General features: G+C 40.6%; 1 protein-coding gene across 6 annotated transcripts in view; it reads right to left on the reverse strand.

The window, feature by feature from the left end:
* Positions 1–1,812: 1,812 nt before the first annotated feature.
* The window catches only part of arhgap12b (Rho GTPase activating protein 12b), an 86,374-nt gene continuing 70,637 nt past the window's right edge, over positions 1,813–17,549 (reverse strand). For 3 of the 6 annotated variants that reach the window (XM_078280681.1, XM_078280678.1, XM_078280676.1), the window contains 11 exons: positions 16,574–16,635; positions 16,387–16,468; positions 14,070–14,171; positions 13,021–13,119; positions 11,951–12,053; positions 10,736–10,855; positions 10,484–10,582; positions 8,060–8,137; positions 5,943–6,077; positions 5,686–5,791; positions 1,813–3,593 (listed from right to left, as the gene is read on the reverse strand). In XM_078280681.1, the coding sequence (XP_078136807.1) occupies positions 3,419–3,593; positions 5,686–5,791; positions 5,943–6,077; positions 8,060–8,137; positions 10,484–10,582; positions 10,736–10,855; positions 11,951–12,053; positions 13,021–13,119; positions 14,070–14,171; positions 16,387–16,468; positions 16,574–16,635 (1,161 nt within the window). In that variant the 3' untranslated portion in view covers positions 1,813–3,418. Of the gene's footprint in view, positions 3,594–5,685; positions 5,792–5,942; positions 6,078–8,059; positions 8,138–10,483; positions 10,583–10,735; positions 10,856–11,950; positions 12,054–13,020; positions 13,120–14,069; positions 14,175–16,386; positions 16,469–16,573; positions 16,636–17,549 lie in introns of all 6 variants that reach the window. The other 3 variants (XM_078280680.1, XM_078280677.1, XM_078280675.1) reach the window with 1 other exon arrangement.

Raw genomic sequence — 17,549 nt, forward strand, 5'->3', positions numbered from 1 at the left:
GAGGAGGGGTGGGGTGGGCTGGGGTGTTCAATTTGACTTCAAAGAGTAATGGTTATGATCAGAGGAGGGAGGGAGGAGGGCACATGCGGTGGTAAATACACATGAAACAAACCTGGGGGTTGGAAGAACATTTCTCGGTCCTCAGATAATCTATGGAAACCTACAGTATTACTGCCAAGAAAAGGAAAAGGAAATAGTTGAAATGTAAGTTATGACAAAAGCAAAATACCCTTGGGAAGTGAATATTGTGAGATACTTAGTCAACATTAAAAGTTACTAAGTCAAAATCTTGCCTTTAAAGTGTATTTATGACAAAAGCAAACCATAAAGTCTTGTATGTGTACGATGAAAAACTCTTCATTGTTGAGACAAAGGATCCTGCACACTATCGATACCTTACCTTACGATACACCCCCCTAGATATTCATCAGTTAAGATTCACTTAGTTATGAAATACGAAGTTACACTTATGAGATAACAAGTCAAAACCTTTACTTACCAAGTCAAAATGATGAGAAGGCATATAAGTCAAAATAGGAGACAATTTTGATGAGCTCTTACAAGTGCTCAGGCATGGATATCTGAAAACCTGGACAAATATGAAGCGAGCAGTTACAAAAGCAAAATACTCATGGTAAATTAAAATGATTCTACACCAAGTTAAACGCATGATTTTGTGAGTTCATTTACGACAGTTATTGGGAAGTTTGTAGGATCAAAACCTCTTAACTGTAGACAAACTATCAACAATCCCGCACACAATTTGGGTCAGTCCTTTAAATCCAGACCTTCATCTGGTATCAATGCCACTTCTTCATTTTAAATCATATGAAGGTATCTTATAAGTTTAACTTATAAGATAAAAAAGTCAAAATTATGGCATGTTAAATCCAAGTAATGACTCAAAATTATGAGACAGTAAGTCAAAGGTCACCATCATAATTTCAACTAGTCTCAATTTTGACCATTAATGTTATTGGTTTGGCCTAGACGGTCAAACTTTCCACTTACAACAATTTAGGATTAGAAGTCCAAATGTTGCTTATTATCATTCGCCTCAAGGACATTTTGACTTACTATCTCAAATTAAATAGTGTCTCATAAATGTGACTAAGTCAGTAACCTAATGTCAGCCTTTTTGTTTCTATCATTCCTAACTTTGAATGTATTTTCTCTCTCCTTTTTTGGCAGAAATGGGCTTCCATACATGGCTGCCATTCTGCAGATGCTAAAGCAGAGGGCACATCAGATTTAAAAAAACAAAACACAAACAACTTGCAGTAAAAATAAAAAGGAAAGCTAAACAGAGGTTTTTTTGCTCCGCGCCGCCTGCAGCAAGCAGCTTTGCTCAGCACTCGCTCCGCCTCGCGCTTCTTAATCAAAACCGGCACCGCGGCAATTACCTAATTAGACATCAATTAATCCACACCCTTCAGGTCTGCAGCCACGTCTGACCTGCGGAGTAATGACAAAAAAAGCCTTCAAAGAACGGAGAAATCAGATTAATGGAAGCCGAGCGGCAGAGGTTGTGCTGCATTTGAGAGATCCTCCAGAAATATACCGCAGTTCATTTCATAATTAACAGGTAGGAATATAATTGATTGAGACGTGAAAGCTTAATCACTCAATTCAATAACCAGGATATCAGTGTTGAGTAGATTAATTCAATTCAGTAATTGAAGTCGAGGGAAAGGTGAAGCTTTAGTTGATTGAAGGTTAAACTGCAGACTTGCCTCTTCTTTATCGTCTCCATCCACCGTGAACATTGAACTCCACACTCTGACAGAGAATACACACTTTAGAGTCTCAACATTTAGTTTGTCTTTTTTATTAGACGTAGCAGTTTCACAAACAGCAGTTAGCCTGAAAATTACATTCAAAATGTGCAGCTGACCATGCGCAAACACTCCAGATACACCTTCAAACAAAAGTCGATCGTGTTTTTTTTTTCTCCACAATCCGTGTATTGTCACGTTTTAATTCAAATTTACAAAAAATCAAAATCATCTTTCACTAGTTCACCATCAAAGCATACATACCTCAGTCACTATAACACATTTTAACAACTAGTTTCCGTCACTGTAAATATGCTCTGAAAGGTTTTTTTAAAGGCTCTCCTTTGCATTTTAACAACCACACGCTCCCATTCATCAACCTTTGAAATATTTTCAGTACCGTTTTCCCTTCTCTGAATACTCTTTAATATAAGCTTAGGTGAAGAGAAGGGTCATCAAACCGACAGTTGGAGACAATTCATGTAAAAATTGGTAACGTTGCAGTCCCCACAAATCCACTTTGTTTGTCTTTTTTTTCCAGTAACGCCAGGACCTCGGTGACGTTTCCTTCCACTGAAGAAACCAACACTGAAGACGATGACCACCGGCAGCTTAACGGAAACTTGACCAAAGCACGTAAGACTACACAACACACAGTTTGTACAAAGTGGCAAGACAAGGATGCATCTGCTCAGGTTTTATTCCATTTAGGTTAATTCACACTCACACACACACACACACACACACACACACACACACACACACACACACACAAACAAATAAACAAACAGAGGGCTTGTCCTCCATTATTCAAGTCACAGGACGCTCATGTCACAGGGTTAATGGTTAACACTGGCTAAAAGGGGGGGAAGTGGGGGGTGATGTGAGGGAGGGGTGGTGATGGTGTCGCTAAGGTAAGTTGGGAACACGATCCAGTTCATCCAAGTGCCAAAAGACAGTCTGTTAACATAACACTGATTATTATTTTTTTCCCACCTGAACCATAACCACACAGGGCTTATACATCACAGACAAAGCTCCACGACACAGAAGAACCTCTTAAGTTCAGATTCAGCTCATATCCTTCAGAGAGGTGATGAGGTTGCCGGTTTGGCTGGTTAATGCCATGCCCCCCCCCCACTCACTCCAAAGCCTGTTTGGCTTCCACCAGAAGGCGAAGAGTTCCACTGTTGGAAATTACTGGCCACAGGGATCCAGTGTATGTGAACACACCTGAATGCTTGAATCCACCAGATCACACGGACGTCCACACGCCATCACTCTGAAACACTGTCCGTTGTCTGGCCTGCTACTCGCAGCAGAAATGGCAACTGAAAAAGCGGGTGAAATCTGTACACCTTTTTTTCTTTTTCTTTTTTTTTTATCTCCAAAACTATAAGTGCAACACTTCCATAAACTGTCCTGTCAATAAAGGTTAAATTAGATTTGTTTTTCTCCCACAACTGCTTGGTCCACAGCAATGTTCAGTTCAGTCAAAGAAAAGAGGGGGGGGGGAGAAAGAGAGAGAGAGACAGAGAGAGAGAGAGAGAGAGAGAGAGAGAGAGAGGGAGAGGGAGAGGGAGAGGGGGAAAGAAGTCTGTGTTTTGAAAAAGCCCAGCATCCCTGTTTGGAGCGGGTGCCTTCTACCTGCCGAAGATGCTTTCGTACTCGAGCAGTATGAGCTCCACTATCTGGTTCTGGTAGACCATGTGGACCGCGATGTTGCCCGTCTCGGTCTCGGGCCGGAGCAGCGTGGGTCCGAACACGATGGCCACACTCTGGGTGGTCATGCGGTTGGCCTCCCCGTGGTCAATCACCCTGGGGAGTGGGGGAGTGGGGGAGAGGGAAGTAGTACAGGGGGGGAGATTTTAAGATGGAATGTGTCATAAATGGCTTTAGGTGAGCCTTGTTGTTGTAGACAATTGAGTGCAGCCTCAGGGTTTCATCTAGAAAAACATTATGGTCTCTCCACACATCTTTAGGGCCTGAGATCGAGCGCTGAGGCACACCCTGTAACCGTGCTCAACGCTCCAGGCTACAGCATAATAGCCTTTTTAAATAGAATCTACATCCTCGCATGCAGATGCACAAAACAATAACATATTCATGGAAGGGAGAGGGAAAAAAAGGAAGATTAAATCCGCCCGCTGATATACGTAGACCTCCATACACTGAATGTCACGCTATAAATTTCCTCAAGAAACACCACTTCATAGGTACTGAATTACAGCAAACACGGCGCCATATAAATGCAAATTGGAAACCTAGGCAAATGTCATTGTGAACATATAATATTGCCAGTGGCTCCAGTGGGCTAAGAATACACGTTAAACCTGGCTGTAGTTTGTGTTTGCCCACAGGCCGATCAGTCGGAGGAAAGGTAAACACACAGATTTGGACCGGAGTTGGTAAGATATCATCGGTGCCATTTATGATCCGAGTGCATGAAAGTGTAGAGTGCGAGGGTAATCTGAACCGAGTCAGCGTTGTGTTGGATGTTGTCAAAGTAAAGCAGAGAGGTTTCAATGGGTGCGTGGGAAGGTGTTTAGGAGCTCGGGCACCCATAGCCAAATCAAAGCCATATCAGCGGACCATATCATAAGAATAGTCAGATTGTCCAATGAAGATCAATAAAGGAATCGCCATCATGTCACAGGATAAGTCAGTTAAACTGTGTCCCTTCCCATATTTACAGTAACTCTCTTGGTGTTGTCCAACAGTCTCTTTTAGGTCCTGACCAGAGTAATAGCGATATGGAGAAAATCAAATATCGCAAAATGTTTGACCAAATTTACACATTGAGATTTGTGATAAATAATCTTCATTAATGTGGATATAATGACTAAGTGGGTAAAGGCAAATAATAGAACAGTTACAACAGTCTGGTAAGTTCAGAACATGACATCACTTTACTGTAATGCAGCCTTTAAAACCAGGAAAAGACTACACTTATGCCATATCACGATATTACGATATCCAAAATCTAAGACGATATCTAGTCTCATATCACGATATCGATATAAAATCGATACATTGCCCAGGCCTAATTGAGAGGTTTCATACAGTGATGTAGCGTGCTTCCTTTTGCTTCACGTTGTGAACTACAAAACGCCACTGGACGTGAAACAAGCGCACAGGAAGTTTGAAAACAGTGTTAATTAAATGAACTTATTATTCTTATTTAGTGAATGATCAATCTAACATTATATGATGGCCTTTGCACAGTTTTTGTACACTTTACATACAGTACGTACTGAACATGTACAGTATATATACACTGTATGAATATAGGTTCCTAGAAGCTCTAATGATACAAATTAATATGGTGCCTTCTCAGGGTCTTTTAACATTTTAAATGTAGTTGTGAACTACATCACTGTGTTTGTAGAAAGAAATTTACCAAAGTAAATATATAGTCAAAATGCAATGCTACATGCACATTGTGGACTGTATTCCAAAAGTATTGAAGTTCAACGCACATGTCAAAGTAGGACTATAGTTTTGTAAATGTCAGTCTCAGTAAAAGGGTTCTCATACATAGTTTTACTGTATTGTACATATTACTTATCTTTTTTTATTGTATACACTACTTATCTTTCTTTATCTTATTTGTACATATTACTTGTCATTTTTTATCTTTATTTGTACATGTTTCTTATCTTTTATATTCTACCTGTTGTACGTGTCCTTATTGCACCGTGGGTCGGAGAGAAGCGTATTTTCAATTGCTCTGTACTTCTGGCACATATTGCAGAATTGACATAAAGTTGACTTGACAAAGAAAGTATGTAATTAAGATATAATAATATTGTTGATAAGCAGTTCTTATTTATGGAGATAATATATAAAAGTGTTTCTCATTGTGTTAATGAAAGAGATTATTAATAGTGCGAGTGTGTGGTTTACTTACCTCCGCAGGTGTTTAAAGAGGCCTTGCATTGTGTCGTGGTTGGGTTTTGGCAACTTCTTTATTAAGTCTTTGATTGAATTCACTCGCTGCTTGTAGTCGGAGCATTCTGAAGCAGAGAAACAAGCAGTCGTTGAATGCACATGTGCAGAGCACCATCTTGTGGCTAAACTAGGGGCCCTATGACAAGGCACTCTAAATGCCTTGTCATAGTGTATCTGAATAGTGGCCCTTTGACACAGTTGAATCAAGTCACTCACTGATGGCGTCAACAAAGTCGTCGAAGGACCCGTATGTGAATAGAGGCTCGGGAAGCTCCCTGAAGAACATCTTGAGAGCTCCCGTGGTGACGTGGATGTCCTCCCACTTACTGTCATTCAGATCCACCTTCTCATCTGATGGAGGGAGGGAAGACAAACAAGACACGGGGATGGAGAAAAGAAGGATGTTACAAGTGTGTAAGAGGTCAATATATGTCCCACTAGTCTCGCTTTGCCAGACCTTCCTCCACAACGCTGCGGAGGAGGGTCTGGCTAGTCCACACAACATTCTGGGATGGGAGACAAACGTGCTCTGGTTTATTGGCATTTCTTTAAACCAATCACAATCGTCTTGGGCGGTGCTAAGAGCCAGACGGAGCCCCGGTGCCTCTGCAAAATAGCCTCGGGAAGGAACTTGTTTTGGTGGAACGTGTACATTCAAAAGAGAAATCTCAGATTGGACAGATAGTCTAGCTAGCTGTCTGGATTTAGGAGCAGTTAACCATAGTCCTCAGAAATCCACCAGAGGTTAGAACGCCAACACAGAAAGAGGAAGGGGACGGATACCCGGCCGAAAAAGAGGGACATACGGCGGAATGTACGGCGGCACCGGAGCAATCCCTGAAGTTAAAGGTTGTGGATATAGACTAATGTCCCACAGATGTGAACTGTATCATCCTCTATTAATGAATATTGTTATAATAATATTGTTATATAACTAACTTGTTTCAGTTTTGTTCTGATCTATTTAGAAGCTAATTGTGCTTGATAAATATACTGGATGGACAGTACATTAAGGATAGTACATGATCACATTACATACATACACACACATACACAGTACATTTCAAAAAGGGTAGGACCCGAAAAGCATCTTGCTTCTTCCTACTCCATTTATTTATTTTGTTTATTCTTGCTTTTTCTTAAAGTGAAATACTGTCTTGTATTTTAAGTTTTTTGTTAATTTTTTTTGTATGTTGTTTGAAATAAAAAACTATTCATTCCTAAACTGTTCATTCATTCATTCATTCATTCATTCATTCATTCTATAAAAAGAGCAGTGTTTTAGACATGTTATGCTGACCTTACACCAACGACTTTTCAAGCGATTCCACTGTTGCTAGGGCTGGGTATGGTTAAAAAAAATGTCGATACCGGTACCGATACCAATACTGTGACTTTGATACCAGTTCCTGAACGATCAGCTTTTCGATACCGATTTTATAAAAAATAATTTTTAAAATAAAATTACAAAATTTCACATTACGGCACAAATCTTTTTATTTATTTTCCAGCTCCTGCTATGTGAGCCGTCTCTGTGTAACGTAGAGTTCTTCCTGCATACGTCTGCGATGTGTAACGTTAGACAGCCAATCACAAACATTATTAGATCTTGGTAGAAGCATGCTGCGTGCTGATTGGCTCACTGACTCCGATTAGATCCTTAAGTATTGAAACTGGGTATTCAATGACGAGGCATTTTTTGATACTCGATACTCTAAAGGCAATTCGGTCGGTGCCTAAAAAGTATTGAATTCGGTACCCTAACGGTCACAGACTAATTTCCAATATCTGAAGGAAATCCTGAGAGTCTTGTTAGAGTTGGGGCGCGCTCCCGTCGTCTCCATCGTTTGGTGTAATGTGGTCATAAAACTCAGTCCGATCAGTCTTTTTCCCGTCTGGAAGTTTTAAGTCTTGGTTGTAAAGTGAAATCACTTGAACATTATCAACAACCAATGGGTGCGCTCCCTCCAGCACCAAACAGGAAGCAGCAAACTGGCTAGAGCCAGTGTTGTTTATGGTTGCTAAGCTAAACGCTAAAGAGTGAAAGTTGCAGATTTTCAACCCTTCTGAAGCGCTTCATCCAGCTGGGATTTACTGGTGGATAAACACAGACCTCCGGGTACTGGAGACATCTGCATGGACGGCAGAACAGAACATCTGCAGACTTTCCCTCAAGTTACCAGCTAACGCTAACGGTAGCTAGCTAGCTTGGTTCAATCTTTCAAAACAAATCTAGTTGTAGTCTTGCAATGTGTGACCCTGCAAGATCCCCAGTCTTCACATATTATTTAGGACAGTCTTTTTAGTGGTCAGCCGGCAGACAGGAGTCCTACCATGATTTACAGCAAAGCGGAGCTTCTGGATCACTGCCAGGTTCCCGCTCACTCTGTATAAGCCGTCAATACTGAGACCTGCAGGACAAGGATGAGAAGAGGGGCAAAGGGACGAAAGCAGTGAGTGGAAATGAGAACACCGTGGGTCCTGACATGCCAAGTTTACCTCACACAGACAGCAGCGACAAAGATTGACCGATCAAACAGTTTGCATTGGGACACTATCAGACTCGCTCAGAGGGTTTTCCCTTCCTTTAAAAGGTTTAGGTTCAGCAGCCAAGCCGTTTTGGGCAGCACCTAAGCCAAATGAATGTAACTTAAAGACTTTTCTCAGATCTAATGATTGTAGTCGGACTTCTTTAGCTTTAATTTTTTGTCTTTTTGAGTGCTATTTATTATACTGCTCTACCTTTTTCAACGTTTCAGACACAGATATAGTGATAATAGTGTGATAATATAAGACGCTGCACAGTGGCCGTCTGCTGAGAATAAAACGGTGTGATGTGGTTTGAAGTAGTGATGGCGAGATGAAACCTCATGAAGCGTTGAAGCTTTCCCGCAAAGTGGTTCGCAAAAGGGTTCACTTCTCGAGGCTTCGTTTGCTCACAACACCACCTGCTGGTTAAAGAGTGTAAACCAGGCAGATATATTACAGATGATCTGTGGGACCTGTGATACACTGTATCAGAGACGGGTTTTGACTGTATTTTGACTTAAAAGACAAAAAAAAAAAAAAAAAATCAGTTTTCACTTAATCCATTTATATCAATAGTGTGTAGCCTATTTTCTGGTGGTATAATAAAATTAATAACTGTATAATAAACAGATTTCCTTGAGAGGAATGCGGCTATCAAATGTGTGTAAAATCAATCCTTTGGGTTATAATAGAAGGAGGGGCAATATTAGTGAATGTGCTCGTGTAGATCCTGGATGGGTAATACAACTGTGTAGAAGCTAGTAGTAGTAGTAGTAGTAGTAGTAGTAGTAGCAGCTGTCTGGATTTACCCTGCAGAGATCTGAGGAGCAGTTAACCATAGTCCTCACAAATCCACCAGAGGTTAGAACGCCAACACAGAGAAAGAGGAAGGGGACGGACATCCGGCCCAGAAGTGGAACGTCGTGGTTGAAATAAACCCTTAATTCGCCCATGTACATGTGAAAATATGCAGGCTCTATACATGCTAAAAGTATTGTTTATTTAAATGGAGTCTGGTGAGTGTGGCGATAGCGATTTCAGGGCTGTTTCTGGTTAAACAAAGGATTTTAACAGAAAGGTCTGTCTTTGTAGGGATTCTTTCCATAATGACTTTCCAAAAAATTTGTTCATTCCAACATACACAAACATTTCTTGCAAGCAAACGAAGATGCTTAGGGGAAATGTAGTGGAGTAAAAGTGAAAGTTCTCAGAAATATAAATAACGAAGTAAAGTACAGATAACGTGCAAGCGTAACTCTCGCCAAAATGCAACCTAGTGTCTTTTTGTGAATGTACCTGAGTCAAACTTTCATTTAAAAGCATATTTAGGACGGAATCACCACTTTTAAGATTTACCGTATTGTCATTTTTGGGTCAAAGGCCTTTTGAATGGGAGTGCTAGAGGCACTTTGATGCTAGCCTCAAAATAGATATTTTTAAACCACTAAGAAGGCTCGACACAACATGAGACTTTGCTCCAAGTATCACCAGGAGCTCTACACCTTAACCAAAGCACTGACAACATTGGTTGTGTACACAGAGTTTACTAAAAAGAAAGGTTTTAACAACTCACATTAGCAGTTGTTGTTTACGCTATCCGCCATTTTCCCAGTCCAAAATAGGCGATCTCTGAATGCAAATGAACAGACTCCATAGGAGGAAATGTCATTCTTATATGAGGCTCCTTTTTCAACTACAAGGTCAATATTGTTTTTCACTAACGACACAACAATGAATTATTCGTGCATTTATATGGAACTAAGCTTTAGGAGCTTTCCATCTTTACTCTCCTCCCTCGACTATTTTTGACTGGCTCGATAGACGGCGACCGGAAGAACAACTGCTAACGTGAGTTGTTCAAAACCTTTCTTTTTAGTAAACTCTGGGTACACAAACAATGTTGTCAATGCTGAGTTCATGTGTAGAGCCCCTGGTGATACTTGGAGCAAAGTCTCATGTTGTGTCGAGCCTTCTTAGTGGTTTAAAAATATCTATTTTGAGGCTAGCATCAAAGGGCCTCTAGCACTCCCATTCAAAAGGCCATTTGACCCAAAAATGACAATACGGTAAATCTTAAAAGTGGTGATTCCGTCCTAAATATGCTTTTAAATGAAAGTTTGACTCAGGTACATTCACAAAAAGACACTAGGTTGCATTTTGGCGAGAGTTACACTTTAAGTACAATAACAAAGTATTTGTGCTTCGTTACATTACAACACTGCTCATACCTGTGTTCTCCACATGGTCGATACACATTGTGACAAAGTTGGGTACTGATGTGTTCTCCCGCTGGCACAGACTGCTCAGGCTGCAGCCAAACACCTGATCTGTGAATCAACAAACACACATCCGTTTTCTTTCTTTCATCTGTCCAGTGGAAGGTGACCGAGGACACGCTGTCTGCTGTTACATTGTCCAAACAGTGGCACAAAGCCACATTTGGGAAATGATCGGCAAAGCGCTGTCTTCTGTCCGAATACCTTTGATGTATCCCTTGTCTCGGACAGCCTGATAGGTGGGTCGACGGGTCAGGAACTTCTTGAGCTTCAACCTGGTTTTCTTCTGGTCTGATGAGTCCATACTCACAGACGTCTTCATCACTGAGGAAGACAGGCACAATATGAATGGATTTCGTTTTTTTTGTTTTAAAACAAAACATGCAGCTCACAACATGAACTTCCACACCCACACAATTGTCATTATCAAAAATTAAGCCAAAATGAAGAAATAACCATTAAAGTTGCTCTAAGCGATGTTGCGTGACGTCACTTCTTGTTGATGTTCGAAGTATTGTCAAACAAAACGGAGGCTAGCTCGCCCCTCCCTCCTCCTCATCCCGTCCCCTCCCCCTCCTTTCTGCGCACTAATCCACCAACCCCCACCCCCAAATCCTTCTTGTCAGTTATTGGCTGGAACACTGGTTGTTATGTTTGGTGGTGCAGGTTGGCACAGTTTGTTTTTGTTGCAGTTTGTGGAGCCTGGGCTGTCTACAGAGACGCGTTTTTTTACAGTGTGTTAAGGGGACAGGCAGCTAGCAGATAGTGAGGAGATGTTTGCTGTATGTGACAAAAAATGTTGTAGCCTAAAAAATGCGTGACATCGCTTAGAGCACCTTTAATATTCAAGACAATACAATAACAAAAAAACAACACAAAAAACAGACAACTGTAAACCAAATAATCATCTTATGTATATGTGATTAAAACAATAAGCACATAGTATATGCCTCTCCACAGCAAATAGCTTCTTAGGAGCCCTCCAGAAAGTTCAGGTACTTTCCCCATTTTCTAGTGTAGACATCCAATCTGGCAAACCCTAGCCATCTCACAAGCCCACTCCTGGATAGACGGCAGCCCTTCATTCTTCCATCCTCTTAAAAGAATCTGTCTGGCTATAATTACACTAGTCTGGACCCAGCTTCTTATGTGCTTATCTATCCCGTTTAGGATTGACCCATCCCCCAGAACAAATAATCTTGGGCTGAATGGAACCTGGGTCCCTGCACTCTGACATAGGTTACCATGTATCCCAGTCCAAACGACCTCATCACAGGACCATAGGATATGAAGTAATTGGCCATCCTCTGTCTCACATTTTCCAACTATTTGGTGTGTCTTTTATAAATGTATTTCTTAAAGACACTAACAATAAACAAATGTACAGTATGTTGTTGGGACAGTCTCCGCTGGTCTCACCTCTGTTCTTCTTGGAGTCCCGGTGGTCCTTCTCCTTGTCCTGTTTCTCAGCTCCTGGAGACTCGGGCATGTCCTCCTCAATGGCCTCATCTGACTCCCAGGCCTGGATAGGAGACACAGATACGTAGTGTTGGATTCAGATTTAAGACAGATGTATCATTCAGATACATTCAGGCTCGGATTATTATTCTAAGTGTCTGACAACATTATGTTAAGACATGTACTGTAAATGGGTTAATTAAGGGTTTATTTCAACCAAACCAGATTGGTGATTGTTGGAACAGTGAACAGACGAACCAAGACGGCTTTCGGTAGTTCTATTTTGTTTCTGTTGACTTTGAATGAAGTGTGTTTTACGATGATAAAATTACTGTTTATTTACATGGAGTCTGGTGACTTTGGAGATCTCGAGTTTGGGGCTGTTTCATGTTGAACAAAAAAGATCTTACACTTTAACAAACAGGTCTCTCTGTAGGGATCCTTTCTATAACGTTAGCAGACACTTAGCCTGTCAGTGGTAAAACAGCAGTTTTTGTGGACGTAAATTGAAGGTGCGCAATTGCCCATCAACGTTACATTGTAGCTTGTATCGCCGCTGTTGACTGCAGCGATCTTGCTTAATAATGGACCAATTTCAAAGATTGTTGTACCCATCAGTCACTTAGACACAAAACATAGAAAAATAGGGTCCAGGTTGAAAAAACACAAAGTAAAGCCTTTAATCAATACAAGTTATTGATCACAGCATGATGTAACATATGTCAAATATGCAATCTGGGTAGAATTAAGTGCACTATGAAGGGGAGGATGTGCTGTTTCTCATTCTTCTGTGAGTGTGGGGGAAGGTGTCTTGTGTGAGATTTATTGGATGTTTATTGAATGCATTTGGATGAGATAATGTATGCTTATGGTTTATGTACGTTTACTGTATGTTTATGTCTGATGCGTCGCCATTTTTTGTTCTCTCGACTGCCCAAGACGAATATCTTCTATAGGAGACAATAAAGGCTTATCTTATCTTAAAAGTAAAACTTGTGACAAGATGTTGCTAATGAGAGATGTCCCCTCACATGTGTGCTGATGGTCTCTGTGAGGGCCCGGTACCAGTCGTTGATGACGCTGTCGATCTCTGACTGGATCAGCAGCTCTGTCCCTTGACGAGTCTTCAGCTGAGGGAGGAAAAGTCAACATTACTATGGGCTAGGGCTAGGGATTCCAATCTTTCATGATACAGGGGCGCCGATTCCATTTGTATTGCGTTTTTCATTCATTGTGATTCTAGAAGTATTGCGGTTTGATAGTATCGAGTATTGCGATTTTCTTTTTCTTATTTGACAAAAAACAAAAGTTGAATAATACACTTTTAGAGACAATACATATACTATCAGGAGACATTTCAAAAAACGGATTGTTTTCTAAGAAGAATGCACATCACGTCAGTCAGTCAGTTAGTCATTTATTTCAGAGATATTCAACAGGGGGTCCTCAGAGTTAGTGCAGGGGGGCCGCCAAATTATGTTTACAAAAAATTTCAACATTTTCTTTTTTCCAAAATGAATATATGTCTGAAAATATACATCAACATGAATCTAACATTTTAATAGCAAAGATAAATTGGCCTATTTGTGAAAAAAAAATGTAATTCACACATTGAAGATAAGCTGTTATACCTACTATGGTGGCTATACAGTTAAGCTTAAGGATTCACTGCCATTCATTTTCATCCATGCAGCCCAGTTTGATGCAACTTAATTTGATACAATATATGTAGTAGGGGGTCTGTACTGTCTGTCTTTTAGCTATGGGGTCTTTGGCTTAAAAAACGTTGAAGAGCCATGATTTATTTCATTAGCAAAGAAGAACATAACGTGTATTTTCTGCGTTCGCTCTGTTTTGCTGGAAACAGATATGATGTAGTCGCTGTTGGCGGTACCGCATAAACAGGAAATATAATATTCCAAAAATAGGGAAAAGAATCGATTTTAAAAAAAAATTGTAGCAAAGAAAATCACGATACACAAGATTTTTTTCCCCACCCCTACTATTGACCACATTAAAACGTCCAAAGCGCCGGCTGATCTACAGTAAAACCTGACAGCAGAGCAGCGGTGTTCTGTACCTCGATGACGTGTTTCTTGCTGGACTTGTCCTTGGATGCCCAATCCACCGACCCCCCTCGCAGATCAACAGTGAACTCGGGCTTCGACTGGTTGCTCCCAAACTTCTGGAATCAACAAAAACAGTGTGAGAGTCCATGTCTGACACAAAGATGATACAACAGGGACGCGTCGTCGTTGAAGGAGGATTTTTGTGTTCATGTTAACAACCAAGAAACTATTTGGGATGGGAACATGCTCAGTATTTGTGAAAGCAGGTGTCACAATTTTGAAACACTGTGAATCTTGTTTTGGAACTCTTCATGAATACACACACATCTTTAGTATCGTGTTACAAGAAAAGCAAAAACACTGTTAGATGTTATTTATATTATAAATATTAAGTAACAGACACTTGGTTAGATTCTTAATAAATAAAACTCAAGCCATTTCAATGACTTTCTTGTGAAACTTTTTGCAAGGGTTGTAGTTGTTGTAGAATGGAATGCATCAATTTAGTAGCAATCAGAACATTATGATTTTTTGTGATACATGTTAAATCCATACAATTTTGAAGGTCAGTTCTTTCTATTCTGCTTGTGTTTCAGCCCCACCGTTATTGTTTAATGTCATTAAAAGTGCAAGTTGTGAAATCGGACTATTCTGCTATTCTTCCAAGTTATCACACAGACCTTTGAAGAAATCTTAATGGACATGATTTGGAGTGAGACACTGGTAATGAGGCGTCGTGGTTGCATGTCTTTCCCCATCTGTCTCTCCTGTCATCTCTCTGCTATTGGGCATTTAAAAGTCATACAACACAGAGACTTTCTACTTCACAACCTTTCCCAGGCTCGTGAAGCTTCATTTCATCTGTCCATCCAACTCAAACCTGCATTAACTCATTTGTTTGCCACCTGAGGGAACCGAATCAAGCTGTAAACACAACACTGGCTTATTATCATCCTATTAAGTTGTTATGGTGAACATGTGAGCCAACTGTTGCCCATTTACAAATCCAGCAGACACAGAGCGACATTAGCATGCATTTGGAGTCGTGTTTTTTCCACCTGATGGGAGATCTGGGTTCAATTCCCACTGTGATACATCAACCAATGTGTCCCTGAGCAAGACACTTAACCCCTAGTTGGTCCAGAGGCGTGCGACCTCTGACATACAATATATAGCAATTGTAAGTCGCGTCAGCTAAATGACATATAACGTAATGTAATGTATAGCTCGGTTTAAAGTGTCTGGATTCATTATAACAACCATTTTCCCATTATACATAGTCATTTGATCCACTGTTAATACAAAAATATTGGTTAGTGCAGCTTTTTAACATTAGGTAGATCTGCTAAATCAAGCTCCACGCACATGCACGCACAAACAAGCACTAGGGCTGCACGATTTGAGGAAAATATAATAATGATAATGTTTTGAATATGCCAATAACAGTATTACTTGCGATAAACAAACAGATTTAAGTGTACTCAGTTCTGCTGCTTCCAGTATTTTGCTAAAAATACAACAAAATGCTTGTTGAATTTAAATCAAATTAAATCATTTCCAACTTTCTTTTATTAAACAAATTGAACATTGAATTGAAAGTAAAACGCAACACTAAAAAAAGAACGACAGTTACATTTTAAAGTGCTGTTTTCTACTGACATTTTCTTTCAACTAACACAAAAAAACATCGCTGAGTCTTTCACGATATGTCGCAGCTTTTCGCGATGTCTTCATTGCGCCAGTTGATATTGCGATGACGATGGGGAAACAATATATTGTGCAGCCCTAACACACACCCAGATACACACCCACCCACCCACACACACAGAAAGACACACACCCACCCACACACAGAGACACCCACCCAGACACACACACACACACACACACACACACACACACACAGAGAAACACACCCAGACACACAGACACACACCCACACCCAGACACACACAGCTAAAGGTGGAGTGAGTGAAAGAATGAAAGACAGGCAGGCGCAGCAACGCATGCAGAGAGAAGGAACATACAGCGGCAGCCTGCACAGGACTACAGTTCACATAGGAGACAGCAGGACGGGGCTTGACTGAGCGCTTCCAGTTGCTAAGGAGAGTGAGGAGCAGCTCAGGGATGGAGCCACTGCGGTAGTAAGACTTCAGGAAGGAGAGAGGAGAGGAACAAAAGCAATGAACAGAGGATGACAAATCCCACAGCACAGGTGACTGGTGACTATGCAGAAATGAGGAAGGAAGAAATAACAGAGATGAATGGAATGCTAAAAAAAAAAAAAGCTCAGAAACTTGGGCCTCTTGGGGCTGATGGGATACGTACCCAGCTGGTGCTGGCCCCCTGACCCTTTGCGAAGAGCAGGGAGGAACCCTGCAGCACTGTCCACGAGGAGGTCCAGTTCTTCCTGTACGGTGCAATAAAACAAAAGACAAACTCTTTTAAAAGCTCGTCAGGATTGTGAAAAAAAAAAATAAAGTCATTTTCATGTGGAGCCACTAAAGATTCCTACCTGACTTTCTTTCCATTCTCTGTGATTTTGGTGACATTGAGGACTCCACACTTCTCCGAGGGCTGAGGAGACACAGCATAAGTAAGAAGCTGCTAGAACACATGCACGGAAATACACATTTATCCAAACACACGCGCTGAAGCTTGAGAAGCAAATGGGACAATGCTGGAGGCTGGAAGTGGCTGTGCTGCTTGATGTTTTGCCCAAATATCACCAGCAGAGGGCTCCCTCACACTGATGCAAAGTGTCAGAATTGCTGCGTGTTTGCTGAAATGTTCAGGCATGGTGTTAGATGTGGCATGCAGCAGATGAGCGCAGTGGTGGAAGAAGTATTCAGATCCTTTACTAAAGTAATAGTACTGATACCACACCGTAAAAAAGTCCTGCATTGAAAATGTTACTTAAGTAAAAAGTATAATCAGGAAAATGTACTTTAAGTATTAAAAGTAAAATTACTCAATGCAGACAAATCCTCACATTTTAGAAACTGGAAACGATGAATGGTCTAATCATTTCAGCTTTACTTGTAGGCCTGTATATTGTTGGGTAGTTTAGTTTATAATAAAACATTATTATTCTATAAACTACGTGTGTTTTGTGTGCAGGAATCTTAATGTGTAAAGTAAAAATAGTAACTAAAGCTGGAACAGATGAATGTAGTGGAGTAACTAAAGTAACTAGTAACTAAAGCTGGAACAGATGAATGTAGTGGAGTAACTAAAGTAACTAGTAACTAAAGCTGGAACAGATGAATGTAGTGGAGTAAAAAGTACAATATTTCTCTCTGAAATGTAGCGGAGTAGAAGTAGAAAAGGCATGAAAAGAAAAGACTCAAGTAAAGTACAAGTACCACAAATTTATACTGAAGTGCAATACTTGAGTAAATGTACTTAGTTACATTCCACCACTGGATGAGAGGAACCAAATGCAATGCAGGCAGAGAGTTGAGAAGATGAGGAGAAGGGCGTGTTTGTAT

Source organism: Sander vitreus, chromosome 22 (assembly GCF_031162955.1).
Source record: "Sander vitreus isolate 19-12246 chromosome 22, sanVit1, whole genome shotgun sequence".
In the NCBI taxonomy this organism is placed as follows: Eukaryota; Metazoa; Chordata; class Actinopteri; order Perciformes; family Percidae; genus Sander; species Sander vitreus.